We start from the raw sequence: 25688 nt of genomic DNA, 5'->3' as shown, positions 1-25688 counted from the left end.
GATCACCAGGCTGCTAATTCAGAAAGGGGGGACTAGGAGAGAAAATCCAGGAAAGCAAACTCTCTCATCGTTGGACCCTGCAAACGCCAACAAGCCTTTACTTCCAGCAAGACTAAAGCCAATTATATGACATTGCCATAGAATCCCATCAACTGCAAATCCCTACCTAAGAGTGACACAGGGGCAGAGCCTGGGGTACAGAGTCACCGACCAGGAAGAGGGAGAGAAAAGAAAAAGGAAGAAGTTAACCTCTCAAAATCAAGAAAAACCCAGACTTTACAACTTGATCCACTAATTTTTTGTTGTTGTTGTTTGTTTCTTCTATCCTTTTGCCTTTATTTCCTCCACCTCGGTCCTTCTATTCTCTGCCCATCTTATGCTTCCCCTTTCTTGAACTACACTACCCATGAGTGTTGCATTTTATTTTTCTTCTTTATCCTCACCCTCCTTTAAGGTTATACTCCAAAACACTTAACTCTCACTCTCTCCTCTTTTGTTTTTTTGTTTTTTTTTGTCTTGTTTTATTTTGTTTTTTTTCTCTTCCTATTTTATTTCTTCCTTCGTTTTTCTCTTTTTCTTATTTTTTCCTTTCTATTCGTTTTTTCTTTTCTCATTTTACTTTCCTCCCATATAATCCTCAGTCACGAACAAATTAGTTAATTTGGGACTCAAGGCTTTTTTTTGGCTTTATTTCTCTTTTTTGCTTTTGTTTTTATTTTTTTTTCTTGTTTGTTTATTTTTGTGGCATTTTGGGTCCTCCCAACCCAAGGTCTCCATTGTATTTAGTCTTCGCTCCACTTAATACAACAGATTTTTACTTATTATTTTTATTTTTTCTTCTTTATTATTCTTTTTTGGTCCTTTTTTCTGGTTCCCTCTTATCCCTCTCATTATATCTCTTAGTTGACCATCACTTACAAGCAAATCATCTTATGCTTGTCTAAGATTTTCTTCCTTTTTTTTTTTTTTTTTTTTTTTTTGCATTTAGTAGATCCCTACTCCCTTTTTTTTGCCCCTTGAACTCTTCACCCCAAATCAGGCCCTCCATTATAGGCACGATATTTCCCTGAGGAGGGGAGAGGAGGGAAAGAGAAGAGAGAAAAAAAGGGGGAAATAATAAATTATTACTGTTTTTTTTGTGGGGTGTTTTACCTTTTTTTTTTTTTTTTTTACTTTTTACTCTTTATTAATTCTAATTAGTGCTATCAATAAGACCACCCTCAGATGCCGATAAGAAAGAGGAAATCGAATATTATGGATACAAAAGAAAGAGAGGTAACACAAATAGATGTGGAAAAATCTATGGAGAAAAGACTTAACATATTGGAAGCCTTGGAGCTAAATGACAGAGAATTTAAAATAGAAATCTTAAAAATACTCAGAGATATACAAGAAAACACAGAAAGGCAATATAGGGAGATCAGAAAACAACTCAATGAACACAAAGAATATATTACCAAGGAAATTGAAACTATAAAAACAAATCAAACAGAAATGAAAAACTCAATTCACGAGCTGAAAAACGAGGTAACAAGCTTAGCTAACAGAACAGCCCAGATTGAAGATAGGATTAGTGAAATAGAAGACAAACAACTTGAGGCACAACAGAGAGAAGAAGAAAGAGACTCAAAAATAATAAAAAACGAGAAAGCCCTACAGGAATTGTCTGACTCCATCAGAAAGAATAACATAAGAATAATAGGTATATCAGAGGGAGAAGAGAAAGAAAATGGAATGGAGAATATACTCAAACAAATAATAGACGAGAACTTCCCAAGCCTGTGGAAGGAACTAAAGCCTCAAATTCAAGAAGCAAACAGAACACCAAGTTTTCTTAACCCCAACAAACCCACTCCAAGGCACATAATAATAAAGATGACACAAACCAATGACAAAGAAAAAATTCTCAAGGCAGCCAGGGAAAAGAAGAGTACAACATATAAAGGAAGGCCTATTAGATTATCATCAGATTTCTCAACAGAAACTCTACAAGCTAGAAGAGAGTGGACCCCAATATTTAAAGCCCTGAAAGAGAGGAACTTTCAGCCAAGAATACTATACCCATCAAAGCTATCCTTCAAGTATGAAGGAGATATAAAAACATTCACAAATACAGAAAAGATGAGAGAATTTATCAACAGAAAGCCCCCACTCCAGGAAATACTAACGGGGGTTTTCCAACCAGATTCAAAGAACAAAAGAAAACAACACCACAAGTAACAGCTCCACCAAGAACACAATAAAACCAAACTTAAACTGTGACAACAAAGGAAAAAAAGGGGGGAGAGGATGGAGATTAACAGTAGCAAAGGATGATGAAGTGCAGAAATACTTATAAGATAGGGTACTACAATGAATATGGTAGGTACCCTTTTCATTACTTAATGGTAACCACCCTTAAAAAAACCACCACAAAAACACTTGACTTAAAAAAGGTAGCAACAGAGGAAAGAAGTATGGAACACAAACAAACAAAAACAAATGATAGAAAAACAAAAGAGAAGAATCAAACTAGATACAAAACTAACAGAAAGCAATTTATAAAATGGCAGTAGGGAACCCACAAGTGTCAATAATTACACTAAATGTAAATGGATTAAACTTACCAATAAAAAGACACAGAGTAGCAGAATGGATTAAAAAAGAAAATCCAACTATATGCTGCCTACAAGAAACACATCTAAGCAACAAGGATAAAAACAAATTCAAAGTGAAAGGCTGGAAAACAATACTCCAAGCAAACAACACCCAAAAAGAAGCAGGCGTAGCAATACTCATATCTAATAATGCTGACTACAAAACAGAAAAAGTACTCAGAGACAAAAATGGTCATTTCATAATGATTAAGGGGAAGTTGAATCAAGAAGACATAACAATCCTTAATATATATGCACCAAACCAAGGAGCACCAAAATATATAAGACAGCTACTTATTGACCTTAAAACAAAAACTAACAAAAATACAATCATACTTGGAGACCTCAATACACCGCTGACGGCTCTAGATCGGTCATCCAAACAGAGAATCAATAAAGATATAGTGGCCTTAAATGAAATACTAGAACACCTGGATATAATAGACATCTACAGGACACTTCATCCCAAAGCGACAGAGTATACATTTTTCTCTAGTGTACATGGAACATTCTCAAGAATTGACCATATGTTGGGCCACAAAGAAAATATCAGCAAATTTAGAAAAATTGAAATTGTACCAAGCATATTTTCTGATCATAAAGCCTTGAAACTAGAATTCAACTGCAAAAAAGAGGGGGAAAAACCCACAAAAATGTGGAAACTAAACAACATACTTCTAAAAAATGAATGGGTCAAAGAAGAAATAAGCGCAGAAATCAAAAGATATATACAGACAAATGAAAATGAAAATACGACATATCAGAATCTCTGGGATGCAGCAAAAGCAGTAATAAGAGGAAAGTTCATATCACTTCAGGCCTATATGAACAAACAAGAGAGAGCCGAAGTAAACCACTTAACTTCACACCTTAAGGAACTAGAAAAAGAAGAACAAAGACAACCCAAAACCAGCCGAAGAAAGGAGATAATAAAAATCAGAGCAGAAATAAATGAAATAGAGAACAGAAAAACTATAGAAAAAATCAATAAAACAAGGAGCTGGTTCTTTGAAAAGATCAACAAAATTGACAAACCCTTGGCAAGACTCACCAAGGAAAAAAGACACAGGACTCAAATAAATAAAATCCAAAATGAAAGAGGAGAGATCACCACAGACATCATAGATATACAAAGAATTATTGTAGAATACTATGAAAAATTATATGCCACCAAATACAACAATCTAGAAGAAATGGATAAATTCCTAGAACAATACAACCTTCCTAGACTGAGTCATGAAGAAGCAGAAAGCCTAAACAGACCAATCAGCAGGGAGGAAATAGAAAAAACTATTAAAAATTTCCCCAAAAATAAAAGTCCAGGCCCAGACGCTTATACTAGTGAATTCTATCAAACATTCAAAGAAGACTTGGTTCCTATTCTACTCAAAGTCTTCCAAAAAATTGAAAAAGAAGCAATACTTCTAAACACATTTTATGAGGCCAACATAACCCTCATACCAAAACCTGGCAAGGATGGCACAAAGAAAGAAAACTACAGACCAATATCTCTAATGAATACAGATGCTAAAATACTAAACAAAATACTGGCAAACCGAATACAACAACATATTAAAAAAATAATACATCATGATCAAGTGGGATTCATCCCAGAATCTCAAGGATGGTTCAACATACGCAAAACGGTTAACGTAATACACCATATCAACAAAACAAAGAACAAAAACCACACGATCTTATCAATAGATGCAGAAAAGGCTTTTGATAAAATACAACACAATTTTATGTTTAAGACTCTCAACAAAATGGGTATAGAAGGAAAATATCTCAACATGATAAAGGCCATATATGATAAACCATCAGCCAACATCCTATTAAACGGCATAAAACTGAGGACTTTCTACCTTAAATCAGGAACAAGACAGGGTTGTCCACTCTCTCCACTCTTATTCAACGTGGTGCTATAAGTTCTGGCCAGAGCAATCAGACAAGACAAAGAAATAAAAGGCATCCATATCGGAAAAGAAGAAGTAAAGCTATCACTTTTTGCTGATGATATGATCCTATACATCGAAAACCCGAAGGACTCCACAAAAAGATTATTAGAAACAATAAACCAATACAGTAAGGTCGCAGGATACAAAATTAACATACAAAAGTCCATAGCCTTTCTATATGCCAACAATGAAATATTAGAAAACGAACTCAAAAAAATAATCCCCTTCACGATTGCAACAAAAAAAATAAAATACCTAGGAATAAACATAACAAAGAACGTAAAGGACCTATATAATGAAAATTACAAAGCATTGTTAAGGGAAATCGAAAAAGATACAATGAGATGGAAAAATATTCCTTGTTCTTGGATAGGAAGAATAAATATAATCAAAATGGCCATATTACCCAAAGCAATATACAAATTTAATGCAATTCCCATCAAAATCCCTATGAGATTTTTTAAAGAAATGGAACAAAAAATCATCAGATTTATATGGAAGTATAAAAAACCCCGAATAGCCAAAACAATCCTAAGGAAAAAGAATGAAGCTGGGAGCATTACAATACCTGACTTTAAACTATATTATAGGGCCACGATAATCAAAACAGCATGGTATTGGCAGAAAAATAGACACTCAGACCAATGGAACAGAATAGAAAGCCCAGAAATAAAACCACATATATATGGTCAAATAATCTTTGATAAAGGGGCCAACAACACACAATGGAGAAAAGAAAGCCTCTTCAACAAATGGTGTTGGGAAAACTGGAAAGCCACATGCAAAAGAATGAAACTCGACTACAGCCTGTCCCGTGTACTAAAATTAATTCAAAATGGATCAAAGACCTAAATATAAGACCTGAAACAATAAAGTACATAGAAGAAGACATAGGTACTAAAATCATGGACCTGGGTTTTAAAGAACATTTTATGAACTTGACTCCAATGGCAAGAGAAGTGAAGGCAAAGATAAATGAATGGGACTACATCAGAATTAAAAGTTTTTGCTCAGCAAGAGAAACTGATATCAAAATAAACAGACAGCCAACTATATGGGAACTGATATTTTCAAACAACAGCTCAGATAAGGGTCTAATATCCAAAATTTACAAAGAACTCATAAAACTCAACAACAAACAAACAAACAATCCAATAAAAAAATGGGAAGAGGACATGAACAGACACTTCTCCCAGGAAGAGATACAAATGGCCAACAGATATATGAAAAGATGCTCAGCTTCATTAGTTATTAGAGAAATGCAAATCAAAACTACAATGAGATACCACCTCACTCCTGTTAGATTAGCTATTATCAACAAGACGGGTAATAGCAAATGTTGGAGAGGCTGTGGAGAAAAAGGAACCCTCATTCACTGTTGGTGGGACTGTAAAGTAGTACAACCATTATGGAGGAAAGTATGGTGGTTCCTCAAAAAACTGAAAATAGAACTACCTTATGACCCAGCAATCCCTCTACTGGGTATATACCCCAAAACCTCAGAAACATTGATACGTGAAGACACATGTAGCCCCATGTTCATTGCAGCACTGTTCACAGTGGCCAAGACATGGAAACAACCAAAAAGCCCTTCAATAGAAGACTGGATAAAGAAGATGTGGCACATATACACTATGGAATACTACTCAGCCATAAGAAATGATGACATCAGATCATTTACAGCAAAATGGTGGTATCTTGATAACATTATAAGGAGTGAAATAAGTAAATCAGAAAAAAACAAGAACTACATGATTCCATACATTGGTGGAACATAAAAATGAGACTAAGAGACATGGACAAGAGTGTGGTGGTTACCAAGGGTGGGGGGGAGGGAGGACATGGGAGGGAGGGAGGGAGAGAGTTAGGGGGAGGGGGAGGGGCACAGAGAACTAGATAGAGGGTGACGGAGGACAATCTGACTTTGGGCGAGGGGTTTGCAACATAATTTGATGACAAAATAACCTAGACATGTTTTCTTTGAATATATGTACCCTGATTTGTTAATGTCATCCCATTACCATTAATAAAAAATTTAAAAAAAAAAAAAAAAAAAAAAAGAACTTGCATCCATACATTTATGAGCCTTTTCTATGGAGTAGATGAATAGCATTCTAGGGTAACATGTAACATTTAAGAATATGCACATTACTCTCTCAAATTCACAAGCTGGAGACCAGTGTCCATATTTATATATTCTGAAACCAGGCATGCTTCCCCTTTCACGGGAAGAAAAACCTGCTAAGGACTGGGAGAGATAACAGGAATTAAGTAGTAAGATGACCTGGATTTTGAGAGACATTCCTAGCCAAGGATATATCTAGCAAGCATAGCATGTATGGTTTATGCCATTGGGCTTATAGATTTGATGCAACTCTGTATAAATCAAATGAGACCTAAGAATTGAGTAGCTCTCAGCCTTTCTTCAGTTGTCCTCAAAGGGTGTACTTTTGGGAGTTCTCAATATTCTGTGCTTCCAGCCTTATTTTTTGTTCTTTCTCTACTTCTTCTAGAATCAAAAACTTCTTGTCAAAGTGTCACCTTAATTCTCTAAATTAACTTAAAATTTATTTTTCCATTCTGAAAAAGGAGGATCAAACAAAACAGAATGAAAAACACAGTTCATATGAGAGAGTAAAAACAAAACTTTATCTTGATTCCCATTAAAAGAATAATCGAATAAGTGCTTTCTCACTACCTGCAGACATCTGGGTGGCTAGTCAGAATTTTTGTCCTTTCTCAGCGGCTGCAGAAAAGCTTTTGACAGTGATTCAAAAGGGGGGCATTGTGTAATAACACCTATTTTTGGCCGTTTGTATAATGAAAATAGCTTAGGGATATAGCCTGCCCTTTACGATTATTAACTCCATATTTCTTTCTTCTTCAGTTTCAAGAAAGAACTGCAAACAGTAACACACACACTTAAACTGTATATATTTCTCTAGTTTCTGTAACAAAATTTAAACCCCAAGCACCTCTAACAGTTTGATAAGAAAGGGGTCAGAAATGTATGGGCTGTGCTTAACTCAACTGTGTGTTTTAGAAGAAAAATTGAACCATTTGTTTGAGAAGGTAAAAAAAGATATGTGTGCTGTATGTTCCGGGGCATGGCACTGTGACAGTAAGATAGCTACATAACGCTTCTTTCCCTCTCCCCAGAAACTGCGTATGAGGAGGGGGCAGTGAGGAAGAGCTGTGCCTCACCCTGCTTCCTGGAGAAGGCAAACAGGTGTAAAAATCGCCTTAGGCCACTAACGAGAATATGACGTAGTTTTGCAGATACAGTCATGAATGTTTAATATCTGCCACCTACTTCTCAGTATATTTTCTTAAATCTAAATTGACAACATAGGGTGCATCAGAACCTGTCAGTACTGTATATAAATTTTTTAAAATATTATATACAGAAATAGATATGTATATATATTTTCTGGAAATACAGCACTGGTGAACTTTTACTTTTGTTGATGCAGAAACTTAGCATTCTCCCAGTTTAGTGACAGGTATGTTTATTTATCATAACTGGATACCCTGTTAGTTTTAGAGGTACATCGTGGTGGTGATGGACATTGTGAAATGTTCTCCACAGTAAGTCTAGTTACCATCGGTCATGATAGAAAGTTATTACAGTATCATTGACTGTATTCCCTATGCTGCATATTACAGCCCCATGACTTCTTTATTTTATAGCCGGACGTTTGTACCTCTAAATCCCCTTCACACATTTCATCCACACACTATTTGCAGATGCTCGTTTAAGTGCAGTATTTTTTGAATGTATCAGTGACAGGTTGTTTTGAGTTTGGATTTTTGTTTTTTGTTTTTGTAATGTCTTTATTGAGTTATAATTTGCATACCATACAACTCATTCATCCAATCCAAGTGTACAGTTTTAAGTATGTTCACACAGTTGTTCAGCCATCACCACAATCAGTTTGAGAACATTCTCATCACCTTAAAACAAAATTTTGTAACTATTAACGATCATCACCCTCCTTTCAGCCTCCCTTTTCCTTAATCCTAAAAAGCCACTGCTCTACTTCCTATCTTTATAGATTTGCCTATTCTGCACATTTCATATAATATGTGGTCTTTTGTTCCTGTCTTCTTTCACATAGGTTAATCTTTCCGAAGATTACCCATGTTGTAGCATGAATCAGTACTTCATTCCTTTTTTGTGGCTGAATAATATTCCTTTGCATGGATAGACCACACTTTATCTATCCATTCACTTGTTGAACTTCTGAATTGTTTCTACTGTTCAACTTTTGGCCTTTATGAATACTGATTGCTACTGTGAACTTTTGTGCTGACAAAGTTTTGCACTTTCTAGAATCTATACCTAGGATTGGAAATGCTAAGTCAAATAGTAACTCTGTATAACTTGTTAAGGAAGTGTAGACTGTTTTACAAAATAGCTGCACCATTTCATATGCCTATCAAGTGGTGTTTGAAGGTTCTGACTTCTCCACACCCTTGCCAACACTTGTTACTACCTGAATTTTTTATTATAGCCCTTTCAGTGGATGACGTTGTATCTCATTGTTTTTTGATTTGCATTTTCCTGATGACTAGTGATGGGTAGCAGATATTAACCCCAAGCATTTTCTGCCCACTACATGTGTGTGTCTAGGTGTGAGGTGACCACCCTTTTCTGCCTGCACATTCCTGGGCTCTCACATACTTTTATTAACAACAGCGCCTGGGGCCTTATCGGGATGGAGGGGTGGTCTGTGTGTATTCAACATTCTTACAGGCTCTGCTGCTTCTGCTGAGAATCTTAATTCTAGGTCTTCTTTAATTTTGTTCTCCAACAAAAGGAAAAACTTCAGTAATGCTGGCTTATTAGATTATATATGCTTTCCTTTGTTGTACCCTCAGTATTTTTATTTGTACTTAATTCTGCAAAAGAAAAAAATAAATAAATGACCGAGGGTATGACAGAGGAAAACATATAATGTAGGGTTATTTGACTATTACTGTGATTTAAAATTTTATGACATTGGCTATCCTTGGCAGTGTGTTTGTGGCAATCCACACAACTCCATTCTTTTTATATTTCAGTTCCATTCTTGGAAAGTTACATATAATTGTGAAGCTATGTGCCTTGAATATGACTTTATTTATACCCATAGTGTTTGTATGTAAGCAGTACTGCAGCTCCAGGTTTCTAGCAGGTGCATGAGGCCCTTGCAGGTGCTTGTTTAGACAGGAGTGAGAAGTTGTCATTTTATTCTTCAGTGTTTACTCATCAGATTGCCAGTGCAGCACATGCAGGTGGTAGTGATAGCATTAGTATGCCTCCCTTTTTTTTAAGTGAGAGGAGGGGAGATAGAAAGACTCCCATATGCACCCTGGCCAGGATCCACCCAGCAGCCCCTGTCTGGGGCCGATGCTCAAGTACTGAACTATCCTCAGCATCTGAGATTGACATGCTCAGACCAACCGAGCTATTCTCAGCACCCTGGGCCACACTCAAACCAATCGAGCCACTGGCTGTGGGAGGGGAAAAGGGAGAGTAGGGGGAGGGAAAGGGGAGATAAGCAGATGGTTGCTTCTCCTCTGTGCCCTGACCAGAGATTGAACCCGATCGTCTGCTTGCCAGGCCGACGCTCTATCCACTGAGCCACCAGCCAGGGCCTTGTATGCCTTTTAATACCTAGAAACAGTGTAGTGGAAATAATGATGACTCAGAGGACAGAGGCCTGCCTCACTGGTGGTGGCACAGTTGATAGAGCATTGACCTAGGACACTGAGATCTCAGGTTCGAAACCCCAAGGTCACCGGCTTGAGCTCAAGGTCGCTGGCTTGAGCAAGGTGTCACTAGTTCTGCTTGAGCCCCTGGTCATGGCACATATGAGAAGCAATCAATGAACAATTAAAGTGATGCAACTATGAATTGATGCTTCTCATCTCCTTCCTCCCTTTCTCTCCCTTCCTGTCTCTTTCTCTCTGTAAAAAAAAAAAAAACAAAACACAAAAAAACAGAAAATAAAATGAAGAAGACAGATTTTAACATGTAGAATGCCTTCTACATGGGAGGTGCTTAAAATTTTTTGTTTGATCAGTAAATGAGCAAGGCATTTCATGTCATTAAGCAATGATTCTATGAATCAGGAAAAGTGAATGGTTTACTAATATGACTACAGAAGTCCCTTGCACCTCTAAAACTTTTTGGTACAATGATTGCATTTCCAGCTTCTTAGATTAAAAACAAAACAGAAACAATGAAATACGAACAGCTTTTGAAAGTGCCCAGCACGCCTCCCTAGGGGTCTGTGAGCGGCCTCACCTGTTGCCGCACGGCTCCCCAGCGCCTTTGATGGGCCCTGGTGCTGAGATATGTGTACTTGACTCAGTTATAGAAATTAAATCACTTTTTTCATATTGTCAATGTAAAGTGGCCCTAAGCGAATATTGGCCAAGCTGAGAATGAGTGGTGAGGTCATTTTTAATGTGAAATGATGTGTCACCATGGCCGAGTTCTGTCCTGACGCAAGGCCGACTGATGGAGGTGCTGGCAGGAGGCGGCCCCCGGCTGAGCGCAGGGCCTGAGCCAGTCTCTGGCTGGTGTGGAGGGCCTGGCTGCGGCCTGCGCATGTGGGTGCTCTCGGGGGCCATCTGATAACGGGCCGCCTGCTTCTCTCAGGTGTTCCAAGAGAAGCACTGCCTTGTCCTACACACAAAACAGGATCATTGGAGACCCTTTATCTTCTGAGAGGAAATATCTGTAGGGTCCCTTTGGGCTGAATCGAGCCTTCATTCATGAAGATGGTTATCTTAGCGCTGGCAGAGGAACAGAATGAAATCAGTTTCCTAAACTTCCTGGGGCAGACAAATGGTCATGTTTTTGGAGATTGGTGAGAGTTTTTTAATCCTACTTTTTCTTCTTTTCCCCCCTCCCTTTAAAATAGCGATGATTAAGGAATCAGACACCCTTAACCTGTCAGATGCCTGTTCAGTTCTAAGTAAAAGTTATGGTACTATGTTCTACAAGTTCTTAAAAAGAAGCAATTCCAAACCCTTGTTATCTTGCTATAGTCAGTGTACAGGAAAGTGGGCCTTGACGAAGGGGGCTGTCTTGGTAGGGTCCGCTCTCACTTTGAAGTAGCTGTCTTCTTTGTGGGGCTCACAAACACCTGCTTCTCCCTCTCTTTCTCTCTCTCGCTTTCAACAGAATAGGGATTACAGGTGATACCTGACTGTTATATTTTTCATCTCTTTTAGTTCAGCAGTGAGGTGTGGTTATCATTAACTTTAAATAAATTTGTTGCAGGTGAGTGTTTTATGGTGCTGCATAGGTAATAATTGGTGATGCTTTAAAAAAGCTAAAAGATAAAGGCACCCTTGTATGGTACTCAGTGGATCTTGTATTTGTCTTGTAAATGCATTAGGGCATTTAACATGTGACTTATTAAGATCTTATCTCATGCCCTGGCCAGTTAATTCAGTTGGTAAGAGCATCGTCCCCATATGCCAAGGTTGTGGGTTCTAATCTGGGTCAGAGCATATACAAGAATCAGCTGATGAGCCTAACAGGTGGTGGTGCAGTGGATAGAGTGTCAGCCAGGATCAGCTGATGAGCCTAACTGGTGGTGGTGCAGTGGATGGAGTGTCAGCCTGGATCAGCTGATGAGCCTAACTGGTGGTGGTGCAGTGGATGGAGTGTCAGCCCAGATCAGCTGATGAGCCTAACTGGTGGTGGTGCAGTGGATGGAGTGTCAGCCAGGATCAGCTGATGAGCCTAACTGGTGGTGGTGCAGTGGATAGAGTGTTAGCCCGGAACACTGAGGTCCCAGGCTTGAAACCCTGAAGTTACCGCCTCGAGTACGAGCTCATCAGCTTAAGCATGGGGTCTCTGGCTTGAGTGTGGGATCACTGACATGATCCCAAAGTCATTGGCTTGAGCCCAAAGGTCACTGGCCTGAGCAAGGAGTCATTGGCTCAGCTTGAGTGTCCCCCACCCCATCAAGGCACATATGAAAAGCAATCAATGAACAACTAAAGTGACGCAACATGAGTTGATGCTTCTTATCTCTCTCTCTCTCCTCTCTCTCACTTCCTCCCTCTCTCTTTCTCAAATCAGTTAAAAAAACAGAAACAGAAAACTAACAAGATCTAACAGGTAAAATTAGGAGACTCTATCCAGCAACAACAGAATACACATTCTACTTAAGTGCACATGGATATTTTTCAGAAGAGACCATATGTTAAGCCACAAAGTAAGTCTTTATAGATTAAAAAAATATATCAAACAATGAATGCATAAATAAGGGGAGCAACAAATTGATGTTTCTCTCTCTCTCTCCCTTTCTTTCTAAACTCAATAAATAAAAAATTTTAAAAATATATCTCATAAAACTTTAAGCCACTATTTTTAGATACTAATAAGGTGTGAATGTCAGTAACGAGGGGAAGGGGCCACTTCCCTTCTCCTTGCATCAGAATGACTCTCACCACTGCCCGCTGCCTGGTCCTACCATTTTCCTTATGTTGAACCCAAATTCCTTCAGCTGTGTTTAATGTGGTTCCTACTCCATTTTCCCTGTCACATTTTCTCCTCTCCTCACCTCTCTACCTTAGGCTCTTCATTCCTTTGTTACCTTTCGTTCATTCACTTGTTGAACAAATATGTATACTGTGGAGTTGCCAGTGTGCCAGATGCTTTGTTGGGCACTGGCCATTGCACTGAGGGTGGCTGTCCTGGGCACTGGCCACTGGCCATTGCACTGAGGGTGGCTGTCCTGGGCACTGGCCACTGGCCATTGCACTGAGGGTGGCTATCCTGGGCACTGGCCACTGGCCATTGCACTGAGGGTGGCTGTCCTGGGCACTGGCCACTGGCCATTGCACTGAGGGTGGCTATCCTGGGCACTGGGCACTGGCCATTGCACTGAGGGTGGCTGTCCTGGGCACTGGGCACTGGCCATTGCACTGAGGGTGGCTGTCCTGGGCACTGGCCATTGCACTGAGGGTGGCTGTCCTGGGCACTGGCCGTTGCACTGAGGGTGGCTGTCCTGGGCACTGGCCGTTGCACTGAGGGTGGCTGTCCTGGGCACTGGCCATTGCACTGAGGGTGGCTATCCTGGGCACTGGCCATTGCACTGAGGGTGGCTGTCCTGGGCACTGGCCGTTGCACTGAGGGTGGCTGTCCTGGGCACTGGCCGTTGCACTGAGGGTGGCTGTCCTGGGCACTGGCCGTTGCACTGAGGTTGGCTGTCCTGGGCACTGGCCGTTGCACTGAGGGTGGCTGTCCTGGGCACTGGCCGTTGCACTGAGGGTGGCTGTCCTGCCTTCCAGGAGTGTTGTCCCCAGGGGCTGTTTCCTGCTGTTGTATGTGGTCCCCTCCCCCATACTGGAATGAGCTCCTGGTGGGCACAGACCAAGTCTTTCAACGATACAGCATTGACATTTTCAGCACAAGGAAAACAGCAGGCTTTTGAGAGACGTTCCAGGTGATTCCAGGCAGAGTTTGGAAGTAGACACTGAGGGTTTTAAACTTTCTCTTTTCCAAACTTTGAGATAGTTTACTGTCTTCCTTTCTCAGGAGGATGCGGTTAATGTACAGTGTGATAATGTCTGTGACAGCACTTTAGAAAAACAGGTAATATAATGAGGACAGTTACCATCATTCACCCCGAGTCTCTGTATCTGCCTCTGTGTTCTCCCTGTGCCTCTGAGAGCATGGTTACTTCTGCCCTCCCCGCCCTCCTCGCTCCTCGCTTCCCTGCTTCCTCAGAGGCAGAGGGAGGCATGAGTGAAAGAAAGTGTGTGTCTGATTCCACATGCCTGTCTTTGTGGCTTCTGAATGTGTGTCTGAATGCCAGGGTCGCGCTCCTGCCGCCTCTCAGGCCTGCATGCTTACTTCGAAGGACTGTCAGGAGACTCTGGCTCCACACCTGACAGCAACACCCCACTCAGGACGTGTTTATGATATCTTTCGCTGCTCCTGCTGTACATATTTTCTTCCAGAAACAAGCACTTTTGGTAACAGAAAGAGTGTCCTCGTAGATTAGACTCAGTATTTGAGCCCCTCCTACATTGTGCGGGTGCTGGTGACTGATGAAAGGGCAGAATTTGCACAGCTAGGTCACCTGCCTTTTGCGTAATGGCTGGTTGACAATACCAGAGGGAAGTTTTCGGTGAGAGCAAGGGCGGGCTGGTATGTGAGAGGAAGGGTGGGGCTGAATCCTGCACAGGGGGAGAGCTGAGCTCACTGCTTTCCTTAACATCTGCCCCCACTCCCTGTTTAATAAAAGTCGAGATGCTGGCGGGCGCAGGGGGAGCAGCGGTAGATCCTGAGTTACCGGGCAGGAAGGTCCCGGTAACCACCCTGGCAGAGCCCTGTCTCCTTGGGGCCTGTGTTCAGTAAGCGCAGCTGCCCCCAGGAGGCAGTAGCATTAACCTGAAGTTTTGATTTTCAACCAAACTCAAATTGAAAGTTTTTCCACTAGTAGGAAAGTATCCTGTGGACACAAACTAAGAAAAACATTGCTTTTTGCATCTTTATTGTTGTGATGACACAACATGGGAGCAGTCCCTTAGAGAGGAGCTGAAAGCCCTCCAGAGCGGGAGACGCTGGAGGGCCTGGTCCAGGGGGTGCAGCTGGAGGGCCCGGTCCAGGGGTGCAGGGAGCGGCTCTGCCCACCGGGAGGGTGGCTCTGCCCGGGACCCCTTTCACAGATCTCTCCCACACCAGGGCCTCGAGCCATTAAACTGAACTTTTGGAAGTCATTGTGTATTCATAGCCATCACTGTGTAACTAAATAGGTAATGCATCATGAGGTAGTGGGATTGCTGAGGAGACCCTGTTGGATTAGCTGACAAACTGCCAGCTGGAGGAGCAGTATAATCCCTAGCCTAGCAGGGTCTCGGCTCAGTCTCATTCTCCCTGATCGAAGAGCCAGACCCAGGGTGCGTGCCACGGTGTGTTTCTTCAGTCAGATGGCACTTGGCGAGGGCCTGGGGATGGAGCACAAAGACTCTGCCTTCCCACAAAGTCCTCAAGGCTTAGGAGGGCAGATGGACAAATGAAAACAGCACGATTGTTCACAGCCAGGGGGGAGACATTAGCAGGAGGGCAGCACTAAGTCCTGATTGGACATGGGAGGGAAGGATTGGGATGATGCTTGAGCCTGGGTGGGAGGTGGGGGAGGGGTCACAAGTGGAGGGGTTTTAACTGGTGAAGAAAGGGTGGAAGGCAGAAGGGGGTGAGGAAGGGCATTCCTGGCAGAGGATGCCTGCAGATGTCCTTTAAAAAGTCACTTCAACAGGTCTTAGCAGAAATGAGAATCCTCATTTTGGAACGGGCTTAGCATTGCAAGCATAGAGGTCTGTGCCTGTTTTTGCAAATAAGGTTTTATTAGAACATGGCCATGCCCGTTCTTTCCCCTGTTGTCTGTGGCTGCGTTCCTGGTGCAGTCCACAGCAGGTGGTTGTGACAGACACCGTGTAGCCTGCAGAGCCTCAAATATTTACCATCTATGGGCAGTGTGTGCTGCCCCTTGGCATGACATTTTTATTCCTTAAAACTCCTAGTGAAGAGGACCCAAACTGGCAGCAAGCAGGGTTTGCTTGTAGACCTTCATGGACCTGTTCGTTTATTTTACCACCTGGTAATTTCTCTTCACCTCACACATTACACCTTCAACTCAGTAGCTAGTTCCGGTGACTTCTGGCTCTAAGCGTGTGGAACCTGAGTAGTGTGTGAGGGAGGGAGCATTTCACCCTGAGCGTCCCCTGCAATGTCTGATTACCTCAGCTCCCAGCTGTTTTAGACTCAGCTTAATTTTTTGGAACTTCTGCTGCTGCTTTTTATCTGCTTGGTAAATGTTGCTCAGCAAATGCGAGCTAAAGATGATGATAGGAGCAGTAGTCATTGAAAAGCAGCTCTGTTCTTCGGGAGGAAGTCCGTATGATAAGTGGGTTCTGAAGTTGGTGTTTCCCTTACAAGTCCGTGACAGAGAGCTCATGCATTTCCAGAAGTGGCTATGCATTTGAAATATCACTTTCCTAGATATAGTGGGTGACAGTTGTGACCAATTACATAGCAAATGCCAACTTTTAAGCATCTGCTCTGGTCTGTGTTATCAGATGTTAGAAGTGCCAGACTTTTTATACATGTTAACATATTAAATAAGAGCTGGATGAAATAGAGATATACTTATACCGATTTCAAACATGGAGAAACAGGCTTTGACAAACTAAGTACTTCCCATGTTAACTGTGCTAGGGAGGATATTGATTTTATGCTCTAATTATCCTGAGCAAGTGGAATGCTCATTGAATATACTGAATCAGGATGACAAAAACATCTCCGTTTCAGACTGTCAAAAGCACTGGTTTTTAAGGGAAAGATACAGCTAAAACCCCCTTTCGCACCAACCTCTGTTAGCCCTGTAGCCAGCAACATCACTTAAATACCACTGTCCAATGATAGTGTGGTGTGGGATCTAATTTCTCATTCGTACTTTGTATGGATAGAAAACTGTCAGCAGCAAGTAATGGTGACATTTTCCTAGTAGATCTAGAAAATAAAGTAGATCCAAAAAGAGAAGCATGTAGGATTAGGGTTGTTCTAATGTCCAGCTAAAATGATCATTCCTAAATAAAAAGTCTGACCACAACCATTCCCTCCTTGCAACCTTTCGGAGCTCTGCCGTGCCCTGAGCATGAGGACCACTCTTCATTTTGGTGCTTGAGGCCCTTCCAGTTTGCGCGCTGCCTGCTGTTCAAGTTCAGAGCTGTCAGTACCTCTCTGTCGTTCCAGCATTTGGAACCACCTCAGTCCCTGACACCAGCTCTGCCCTGTTCCTCTCCCTGGCTCGCTCCTACTCACCCTCACACCTCAGCAAAGCTGTCCTTGGATCCAGGAAGCCTTCTTAGCCGGGGATGGGCGTCCTTCCCTTGCCCTGCCCGAACATAATGTCTCCCGTGCTGCTGTTCGATTGTTTAATTATTCCTCTGTTGTTCATTGTTCCCTACTGAACTGTAAGCTTCTTAAAGGCATTCTTTTTGTTTTGCCTCCATAGTCACAAGGAATAAGGGTCCACTTAGCAAGCTAGTAAGAAGGGAGCTGCTGGGGAGGAAATATTTGAAGCAGTAAGGAGCTCTTTAAGGAAATTTAAGAACTGTGTCTGTAAGAGGCTCCAATCCGAGATAGACCACGTGGTGTTTGCTCCCCGGCACAGTAGTTCTGTTCGCCTCGCTGTGCTGCTGGCTGCTCCAGCACCAGTGCAGGTCTCAGCAAGCTGCTCGTGACCTCCGTTTGCAGGCGTGGCCTAGCGTGGCCCTGCCAGCCCAGTGGGCCTCCTAACCTGCCAGCCCAGTGGGCCTCCTAACCTGCCAGCCCAGTGGGCCCTCCTAACCCCATGGCTGTGTCTCCTGCTCCTTTCTTTGGTTTCTCAGTTTCCCAGTTGCAGATTTCCACGCAAGCACTCTGGCAGGTATAGCTCGCCCTCTCCATCTGGGCCACACACGTCATAGGTCTCTGGCCATCCTGTAGGTGTGTTGTCCTGAGGTCAGGACCTTGCTGCAGACCAGTCAGACCCTGCTGCCAGCTGCAGGGGCGCAGGGGTCAGAGCATAGCTAGCACTGACTTCTCTTTTTTATTTCTCTCCCTGCCCCTTCCTTACAAAGATGTTAGATTTGTGTTTCAAAACTTCATGGTATCCTTTGTTCTTTTTCATCCTTTACAGATATCATTAATGGAGCTCAAGAAAAATGTGTATTGCCTCCTATGGATGGCTACCCCCACTGTGAGGGGAAAATCAAGGTAAGGCCAGAGTGATGTGCGTTCATTCCTGTCTGCACTAACACACCCTCCTGAAAGTGGGAGGGAGCCCTTTAAGGGGGAGTCATTTAAGGGCTGCTTTAATGCTGCCTGTTTGGGGCTGTGGCCATGACAACCCTTACCTGCTCATGCCAACTCCGTGGGGTTAGCCGACAATGACTCCGCCTGGTCAGACTGAAAGAGCCTGGCCCATTTCAGGCCCGCTGTGTCTTTGAAGCGGCCTCCCTTGCTTCCCAGTGTCTAGCCAGTGATCTTTCAAGGGCCAGTGACAGGGGGCTGCCATTATTTAGTGTCCAACTTCTCTCTCCCTGTCCCTAGGCCTTGCTCTGAGGTCTCCAAATTGACATTTAAATGTCACATTTGCATTTGCAATTGAATGCCCAAAGATACTTGGCCACTCTTCCATTCTTAACATTTTTTAAAAATCGTATTTATATGGCCTGCCCTTGGGAAGACCACTGCCCTGTTCAGGAGTTTCCAGAGGAAAAGTTTCAATTCCAGAGGTCAGGGAGGGGACTCAACCCTGGAAACATCTGCATGGTCTTTGTTCCTGGCACTGTGCCACAGCAGGTGAAACTTGTTTTCCGGGGAGAGGGGTTCTGATGCGCGGGTATCATTAGGCACTTGTTTCTGATAGAACTCCCCTGGCCATTGCCTGTCCTGGGCTTTGCTGCCTGGTGTGTCCCTCGGCCTCCGTCCACTCAGCTTGTCACTCTGTGTGTGTGGATCATCCAGGAGCTGAGTGTCTGTCATTCTGACCTCGCCCAGTGACTCTGAGCTTAGGCCACAGGTTGAGCTCTGCCCCTGCCCTCTCCTTCTCCATCAGCAGGCGGGCAGGGTCACCCAGAACGGGCTGCTCTGAGGTGTTCTTACCTGCTCTCGTTGCAGTGGATGAAAGACATGTGGCGCTCGGACCCCTGCTACGCAGACTACGGCGTGGATGGGTCCACCTGCTCTTTCTTTATTTACCTCAGTGAGGTGAGTCGCTGTGGATTGAAACAAGTATTGTTTTTACATGGTAGACCTGTGCTCCCTTTTCATTACTCTCTTCTGCCCCCAAGTAGGATGACTGTTGTTTTTTTCCTTTGAGAGAAAAATAGGCTTAGCTAACTAATTTTTTCCACTCATTAAAAAAAAAAATGCTGTGAAATACAGGTCACATCCAAACCATTAAGTATACATTGAATACATTCACACTGCTGTGCAGCTGTCCATCCGTCCATCCATCCATCCATCCATCCATCCATCCATCCATCCATCCATCTCCAGAACCCCTCCATCTTGCAAACAGGAAACTCTGCCCATGAAACACTCACTTCCCATGCCCCCTTTTTCCAGCCCCCAGCAACCACCATTCTACTCCCAGTCTCTATGACTTTGACTGCTCCAAGTACTCACATAAGTGAAGTTGTACAGTATTTGTCATTTGGGGATCACCTTATTTCACTTAGCAAATGTTCTCAAGGTTTATTCATGTTGTAGCTATGTCATAATTTCCTTCCTTTATAAGGCTGAACAGTATCTTGTCTAGTAAACCAAATGTTGCTTATCCATTCATCTGTTGATGGACACTAGATTGCTTCCCTGTTTTAGCTATTTTGACAAGGCTGCTGTGAACATGGGTGTATACGTAACTCGTTGAGACCCTGCTTTCAGTTCTTTTGAGTATATACCCAGAAGTGGAATGGCTGGATATATGGTAATTCTATTCTTTATTTTTTTGAGGAACCTCCAAACTTTTCTAAAGTGGTTGTTCTGTTCCGCATTCCCACCAGCAGCGCCCGAGGGTTCAGCTCCTCCCCATCCTTGCCTTGTCAACACTTCTTCTTTTGTTTTGTTCCTTTGTTCTTTTGATAGTAGACATCCTAATGGAGTTAAGATCGTATCTCATTGTGGTTATGGTTTACATTTCCTTAATAATTAGTGATGTTGAGCATCTTTCCATGTGCCTGTTGGCTGAGTTAGCTATTTACTTATAGAATGATTTAGTTATTTTTACCTTTTTTTCTTTTTACCTGAATTTTATTTTTATTTGTACCCTTGAATTTAAATAGAAACCTTTTTTTTTAAGGGTTGCAGAGCATTTTACAGACCACATGCTTTAATCATCTCATATCATCTTTAAGAAAATTGAGCAGGTGGAATAGAGTTAGGGCTATATCCCAGGCCAGGCACCAGGGAAGAACTCAGTAGGAAATCTAAACTTGCTGGCCCCCCGCTCCACCTTTTATGGAACAGGTGCAGCTGGTTTCAGAGGACGTGCACTTGGCGGGCTCTTGGCTGCCGTTTCCCTTGTATTCTCTCACCCAGTTTTGCATGCTGTTGCCCTTTGACCAACGTGAATAACAGCTCCTGGTGCTGCAGTGCAGGGAGTAGAAGGCTCCGTTATGAGACTAAATGAAGTGCTTTTTCCATCTCTTTTCTTATGGGACTCAAGTGCCTCTTCTTGTAACAGGTGACAGGGACTGCTTTTTGAGATGGGGGGCCAACCAGGATAGCCTTGGGTTCCATGGGTTTGTCCCTCTCCTACATCTGTTTCTCTTGCCTCTATAAGACCCAGGCTGACTTGTTTTTTTCTCATGGCCACCCCGTGGGGATTATGGGAACCCTCAGAGTTAGTGACAATTAAAATACCTCTTGGAAATTAAAAGCACAGATCAATGTGTGTGTGATGCTCCTCATTAGCAGGCTACAGAAATTGAATCTGTAGTGTATACTGGAGTTGTGTTTCCAGCTAAGGGGCCCTGTGGGCCATCCTCCCATTTCCTTCTCCAGGAGAGGAAGGCCTGGGGCCTGGGAACAAACCTTCACTCCAATGAGAGACATTAGAAGCACCTTGTCTGCCTGTAGGAAAAGGCTCCTCATTCAGTTTAATTTTCAAAAGTTTTCTTCCCCTTCCAGTTGATAGAATTTAGCCAGAGTCCTCCTGTGTTTTCTGATTAGCAAGCCGAGCAAAGTTCCTTCCTTCCTGAGAACTGGCATGTCGGGGTGGGCAGCCCAGCTAAAGGTAGAGGAATTTCCACTCGCACTCCAGCCTTGCTCCACCTGGGAAGACACGTGGGAACAGGCCAGGTGGGGAGGGACTGTGGTTATTTGTGACCTCCTTCCCTTCTTTGAAACTGCTACCCTGCCCCTCCCCCTCACATGAAGGAAGGGTATAGCTAAGATGAGAGAAGAGTCAGATTCTGGAAGGTAAACTGAGAGGATGTGGGACCGACTGGGCTGTATGGAGATGTGACGGCTCATAAATACTTAATAGAGGAGCCTGGGTATTTCCTCTCAGAACCTTTAGCTATTCTTTCTCATCCTGAGGTGTGGCGTGGTTCTTCCTGAGCCTGGTCTGTTCTCTTCTTATTCAGCTGATCGGGCTTTTCTTTTTGTTCAGTTGAACTCAGTTCAGTGAGCACTTATTGAAAAACTATTATATTCATTGACTGTCAACAGTTACTGCAAATTCTTTTTCTTGGCACCATGCTATGCATACATTATCTTCAGAGAATAATGGAAGAGGAAGAGTGGGTGCAGGTGATCGAACCAGAGGGTGGAGATAGTTCCCCTGCAGAGAGGACTAGAAATTTCCTTTTCAGTGTTTTAGTCTGAAAATAACTTTGAAACTCTGGCCTTTTAAAAAATGTTCATTTTATCGTAGCATCTGAATAAATACCCTAGAAGAGTTAGAGGAGAATTCCACCAAAGTGGCCACTTCAGTAGGAGCCTCCTACCTGATTCAGCTTGTTTCCGATGCTTTCTAAAAGTCTGTGCTTTGGGAAAAGTTACCCTGTCTGTGTCTCAGATTCTTCCTTTATAAAATAGTGGTTTTTATTTTATTTGTTTGTTTAGAAAGAACCCTACTGTGAGGACTCCTGAGTGTTTATGGGAATGTGCTTACAATAGAACCTGGCAAATACATAGAGATACTCAATAAACCTAACTGATACTTCTGTGGTTCTTAATGTAATTTTTTTAGGACAGTTGTGGGGTGTCACTTTCCAGGGACATTTTATGAGGAACCTTGAGATCATTTTAGATTTAGAATCAATTTCTGGCTCTCAGTCACTGATCTAATTTCATTTTGGAACCCTTGACTCTAGGTAATGTGAAATTCAGCTGTTCTGGGCTTCTTTTCTTTAGCGAAGACACTGCTTTCGGATTTCGATTGTGAGCTGGTGTGTGGAACAGCCGTGCAACACCACCTTTGTTTTTTATTTTTGTTTTTGTTTTTCCCTTAAGTGAGAAGTGGGGAAGCAGAGAGACTCCTGCATGTGCCTGGACCTGGATCCACCCACCAAGCCCATGATGGGGTGATGCTCTGCCCATCTGGGACCATTGCTTCATTACTTGGCAACCAAGCTACTTTAGCATCTGAGGCGAGGCCATCACGCCATCCTCAGTGCCCGGGCCAACTTGCTTTAAATGAGCCATGGCTACAGGAGGTGAAGAGAGGGAGGGAGGAGTGGAAAAGCAGATGGGCGCTTCTCCTGTGTGCCCTGATCAGGAATTGAACCCAGAACATCCACACGCTGGGCCAGTTCTCTATCACTAAGCCAACAGGCCAGGGCCAACCCCGTCTTTGTTAATATGGAATTATATTAGAAACATTTTCTGAAGCCAGTTAACTCCATGCTAGTATTCTTTAAATCCTGGACAACATCCATGGCTTTGTGGTGCTGTTTTCTGTCATTTTTTTTCTTCTTAATGTCTTGAAACTTTCCTTCTTTGTTTAACCTGTGCCTTTGTACCTTTCTCTTGCACTTGGGAAAATGATTAAGAGAGACATCTTCATTTGATACATTTACTTGATCAACACGTGACTTTTACTCTTTTCTTAATCCTTATTGAAAAGCCAGTTCTTGTTTCCATCTACGTTTAACTTTAGAACTTTGACATATATAAAAAAGGACATAAAATAAAATGTCTGCCATATAGTTGAATTGAGGCATTTAGATTTAGACCAGTCGTAGGGCGTGGCACTCTTCTTTGTTTTTCTTACCCTTGGGTGTTTCATTGTGCCTACATCCACTGAATAATGGAGGATATACTTCCACTTTTACCGTCACCGACTTGTAGTCTACACATTGTTTCTGTTAAATTCCAGGAAGTAAAGCCATTTCCCCTGTGCTGTCCCCCCAGATGCTTGTTATGTAATACTGTGTTAGGGACTGGAGGTGGTCATTAAGGTCTAGTCCTCGCCCTTGAGTGTCAGACAGTAGGAGAGAGTGAAACACTACTCAGCCCCTCCGTAGTCCACGCACCTTAAATACAATGTCATCTAAACTCTCCCAACGCTGAGTAACAGGAAGCTGGTCATGGAGGCTCTGAGAGGTTAAGTTGCCGAGTCCTTCTGCACTTTTCATTACTGTTGCCCCTTTGTGTCAAAGAAAAACTGAACCCCGCTAAGTGGTATGTTGCCATTGACTTTGTATCCACCCGTGTTTGAAATATGATTCTCATTTAGCTAGTTTCCATGAATCAACCTTCATTGCTAGTTTTCAAATACTCACAATTTGATATCCAATCCCCCCTCCACATAAACACACACACACACAAAATAAAGAAATGGCATTGGTTCTCCTGAAGGTGTAACTCATGAAAACCAGGTGCTCAGCCCTTCCAAGCAGTGGGAGTGGATGATGTAGGCAGCCTTGTGTTTCCAGATCATCGGGCAGTTCATTTTCTGTATCTGTTTTTGTGAGCCATGTAACTACTCCCCTTATGGAGACAGGCCCTATAAAGTAATTACTCTGTCATTGTTTCAGGTATATTAACTTAGCCTTCTGCAGAGCTTTCTACTGCTTCCAGCTTTGATGAAATTCAGAATGAATTTCTTTACCCCCCTACTAATATAGTATTGATAGATGATGCTGATCTATTTCACACCCTGACATTGTTTTCTGTTTACACAATTTTTCTAGCCCTTTACAGACTTCTTAATTTGTCGGTGCTGTTTTTTCCAAGCACTTCTGCTGCTGCTCCAAGTATAGTTGCTCTGAAATGATCAAATGACCGAATGATTGATTGCTAGATCTTAGGATGTGCATAGGCTGTTGCTTCAAATGCCAATTTGGACTGGATGAGTGAATGTGCATGCATGTGTGTATGACTCCCTCATAAAGGAACAAAAGAGGCAATTTCGTGCCTTACTCATCAATCTGTTTCTTATATGTCATGAACAACAGGCATAAAGGTCTTCGCTTCTTTCTGTTCTCCCTTGGCAATATGTAAAACTAATATTGGCTGAGCATGCTATTAACCTTGAGTTTAAATTCAGCATGCTTAATCTCTTGATTAATGCCAAGATTAATGCCCAGCAGCAAAGGTTGAAAGCTTAAATGTTTGTGAACGCGAGCATGAAATGAAATCCTAATAACCAGCACAATGATTTGGATTTATGGGCTGTGTTGGCTGCTAAAGATAACTTGGAAATGGTGTTGCACAGACTAATTTGTCAAAGTGGGCACTGAGAAAGAATGGGCGATTTGGGTTGCAGGAGAAAACTGGAATTGAAGAAAACATAACTAACATTTTGGGACAGGTCAGGAGTATCTGCAAAATATTTCTAGACTCTTACCTGAGAACACCAACACACACCTTTTAAATGTTCAGCTTGCTTGCTATAGGAAATTGCCTTCTGTCAGATAACATTTTTTGGCAGTAAATGGGGGGCACGATTTATGATCATGTTGTTTTCCATTTGTGAGTTCCACTTTTATTTGTATCTTTTTCATCTGTTTTTGTTGCTCTTATTACCGGAATTCTAAGACATTCTTAGAAAAAGGATTTTAAAAATAAAAGTCCTGTGTTTATAGCACAGTCAGCCTACCTGATCTCTCAAACTCTCCCTGCAACCGCTCTCCTCTCTCAAATAGATCTTATTGGCACCCCTCTTTGTCTGTAAATTTCAGACCTTGCAACCTGCATAGTGAGAATTCTTGACCTTACAGAAGTCAGCCACAACAGGATAAGTCAAACCCAACCGCCCCTTCCTCCTGGGAGTTACCTGTGGCCGACAGAGGCTTCAGGACGCTCCTTCGTCTTCAATGTGTTTCTCATCAACAAACCTTTAATACAGTCTCTTGTCATTTCTACTGCATGCCAATAAAATAGTTGTAAAGTTTTTTGTTTTAAACTTAATTTATGGGACCTTTCACAAGGAAAATATCAAACACATGAAAGAGAAGGGTGTAACAAACCCCCATGTGCCCATGACTCAGATTCAACAATGGTCATTTCATGGGCAACCTCATTTCATTAATAACCTCTACCCTCCGTTATTTTGGAGCAAATTTCAAATGTCATGTCATG

At 42.2% G+C, this 25688-nt stretch overlaps 1 protein-coding gene across 7 annotated transcripts in view; it reads left to right on the top strand.

Moving 5' to 3' along the window:
• MGAT5 (alpha-1,6-mannosylglycoprotein 6-beta-N-acetylglucosaminyltransferase) overlaps positions 1-25688 on the top strand; it is a 384044-nt gene that overhangs the window by 204936 nt on the left and 153420 nt on the right. For all 7 annotated transcript variants that reach the window (XM_066233788.1, XM_066233790.1, XM_066233787.1 and 4 more), the window contains exons 4-5: positions 18292-18368; positions 19275-19364. In XM_066233788.1, coding sequence (XP_066089885.1) covers positions 18292-18368; positions 19275-19364 — 167 coding nt within the window. The remainder of the gene's footprint in view (positions 1-18291; positions 18369-19274; positions 19365-25688) is intronic.

Source organism: Saccopteryx bilineata, chromosome 5 (genome assembly GCF_036850765.1).
Source record: "Saccopteryx bilineata isolate mSacBil1 chromosome 5, mSacBil1_pri_phased_curated, whole genome shotgun sequence".
Lineage (NCBI taxonomy): Eukaryota > Metazoa > Chordata > Mammalia > Chiroptera > Emballonuridae > Saccopteryx > Saccopteryx bilineata.
Note: the sequence above shows the minus strand (reverse complement) of the source record. Positions and strands in the feature narration are given on the sequence as shown.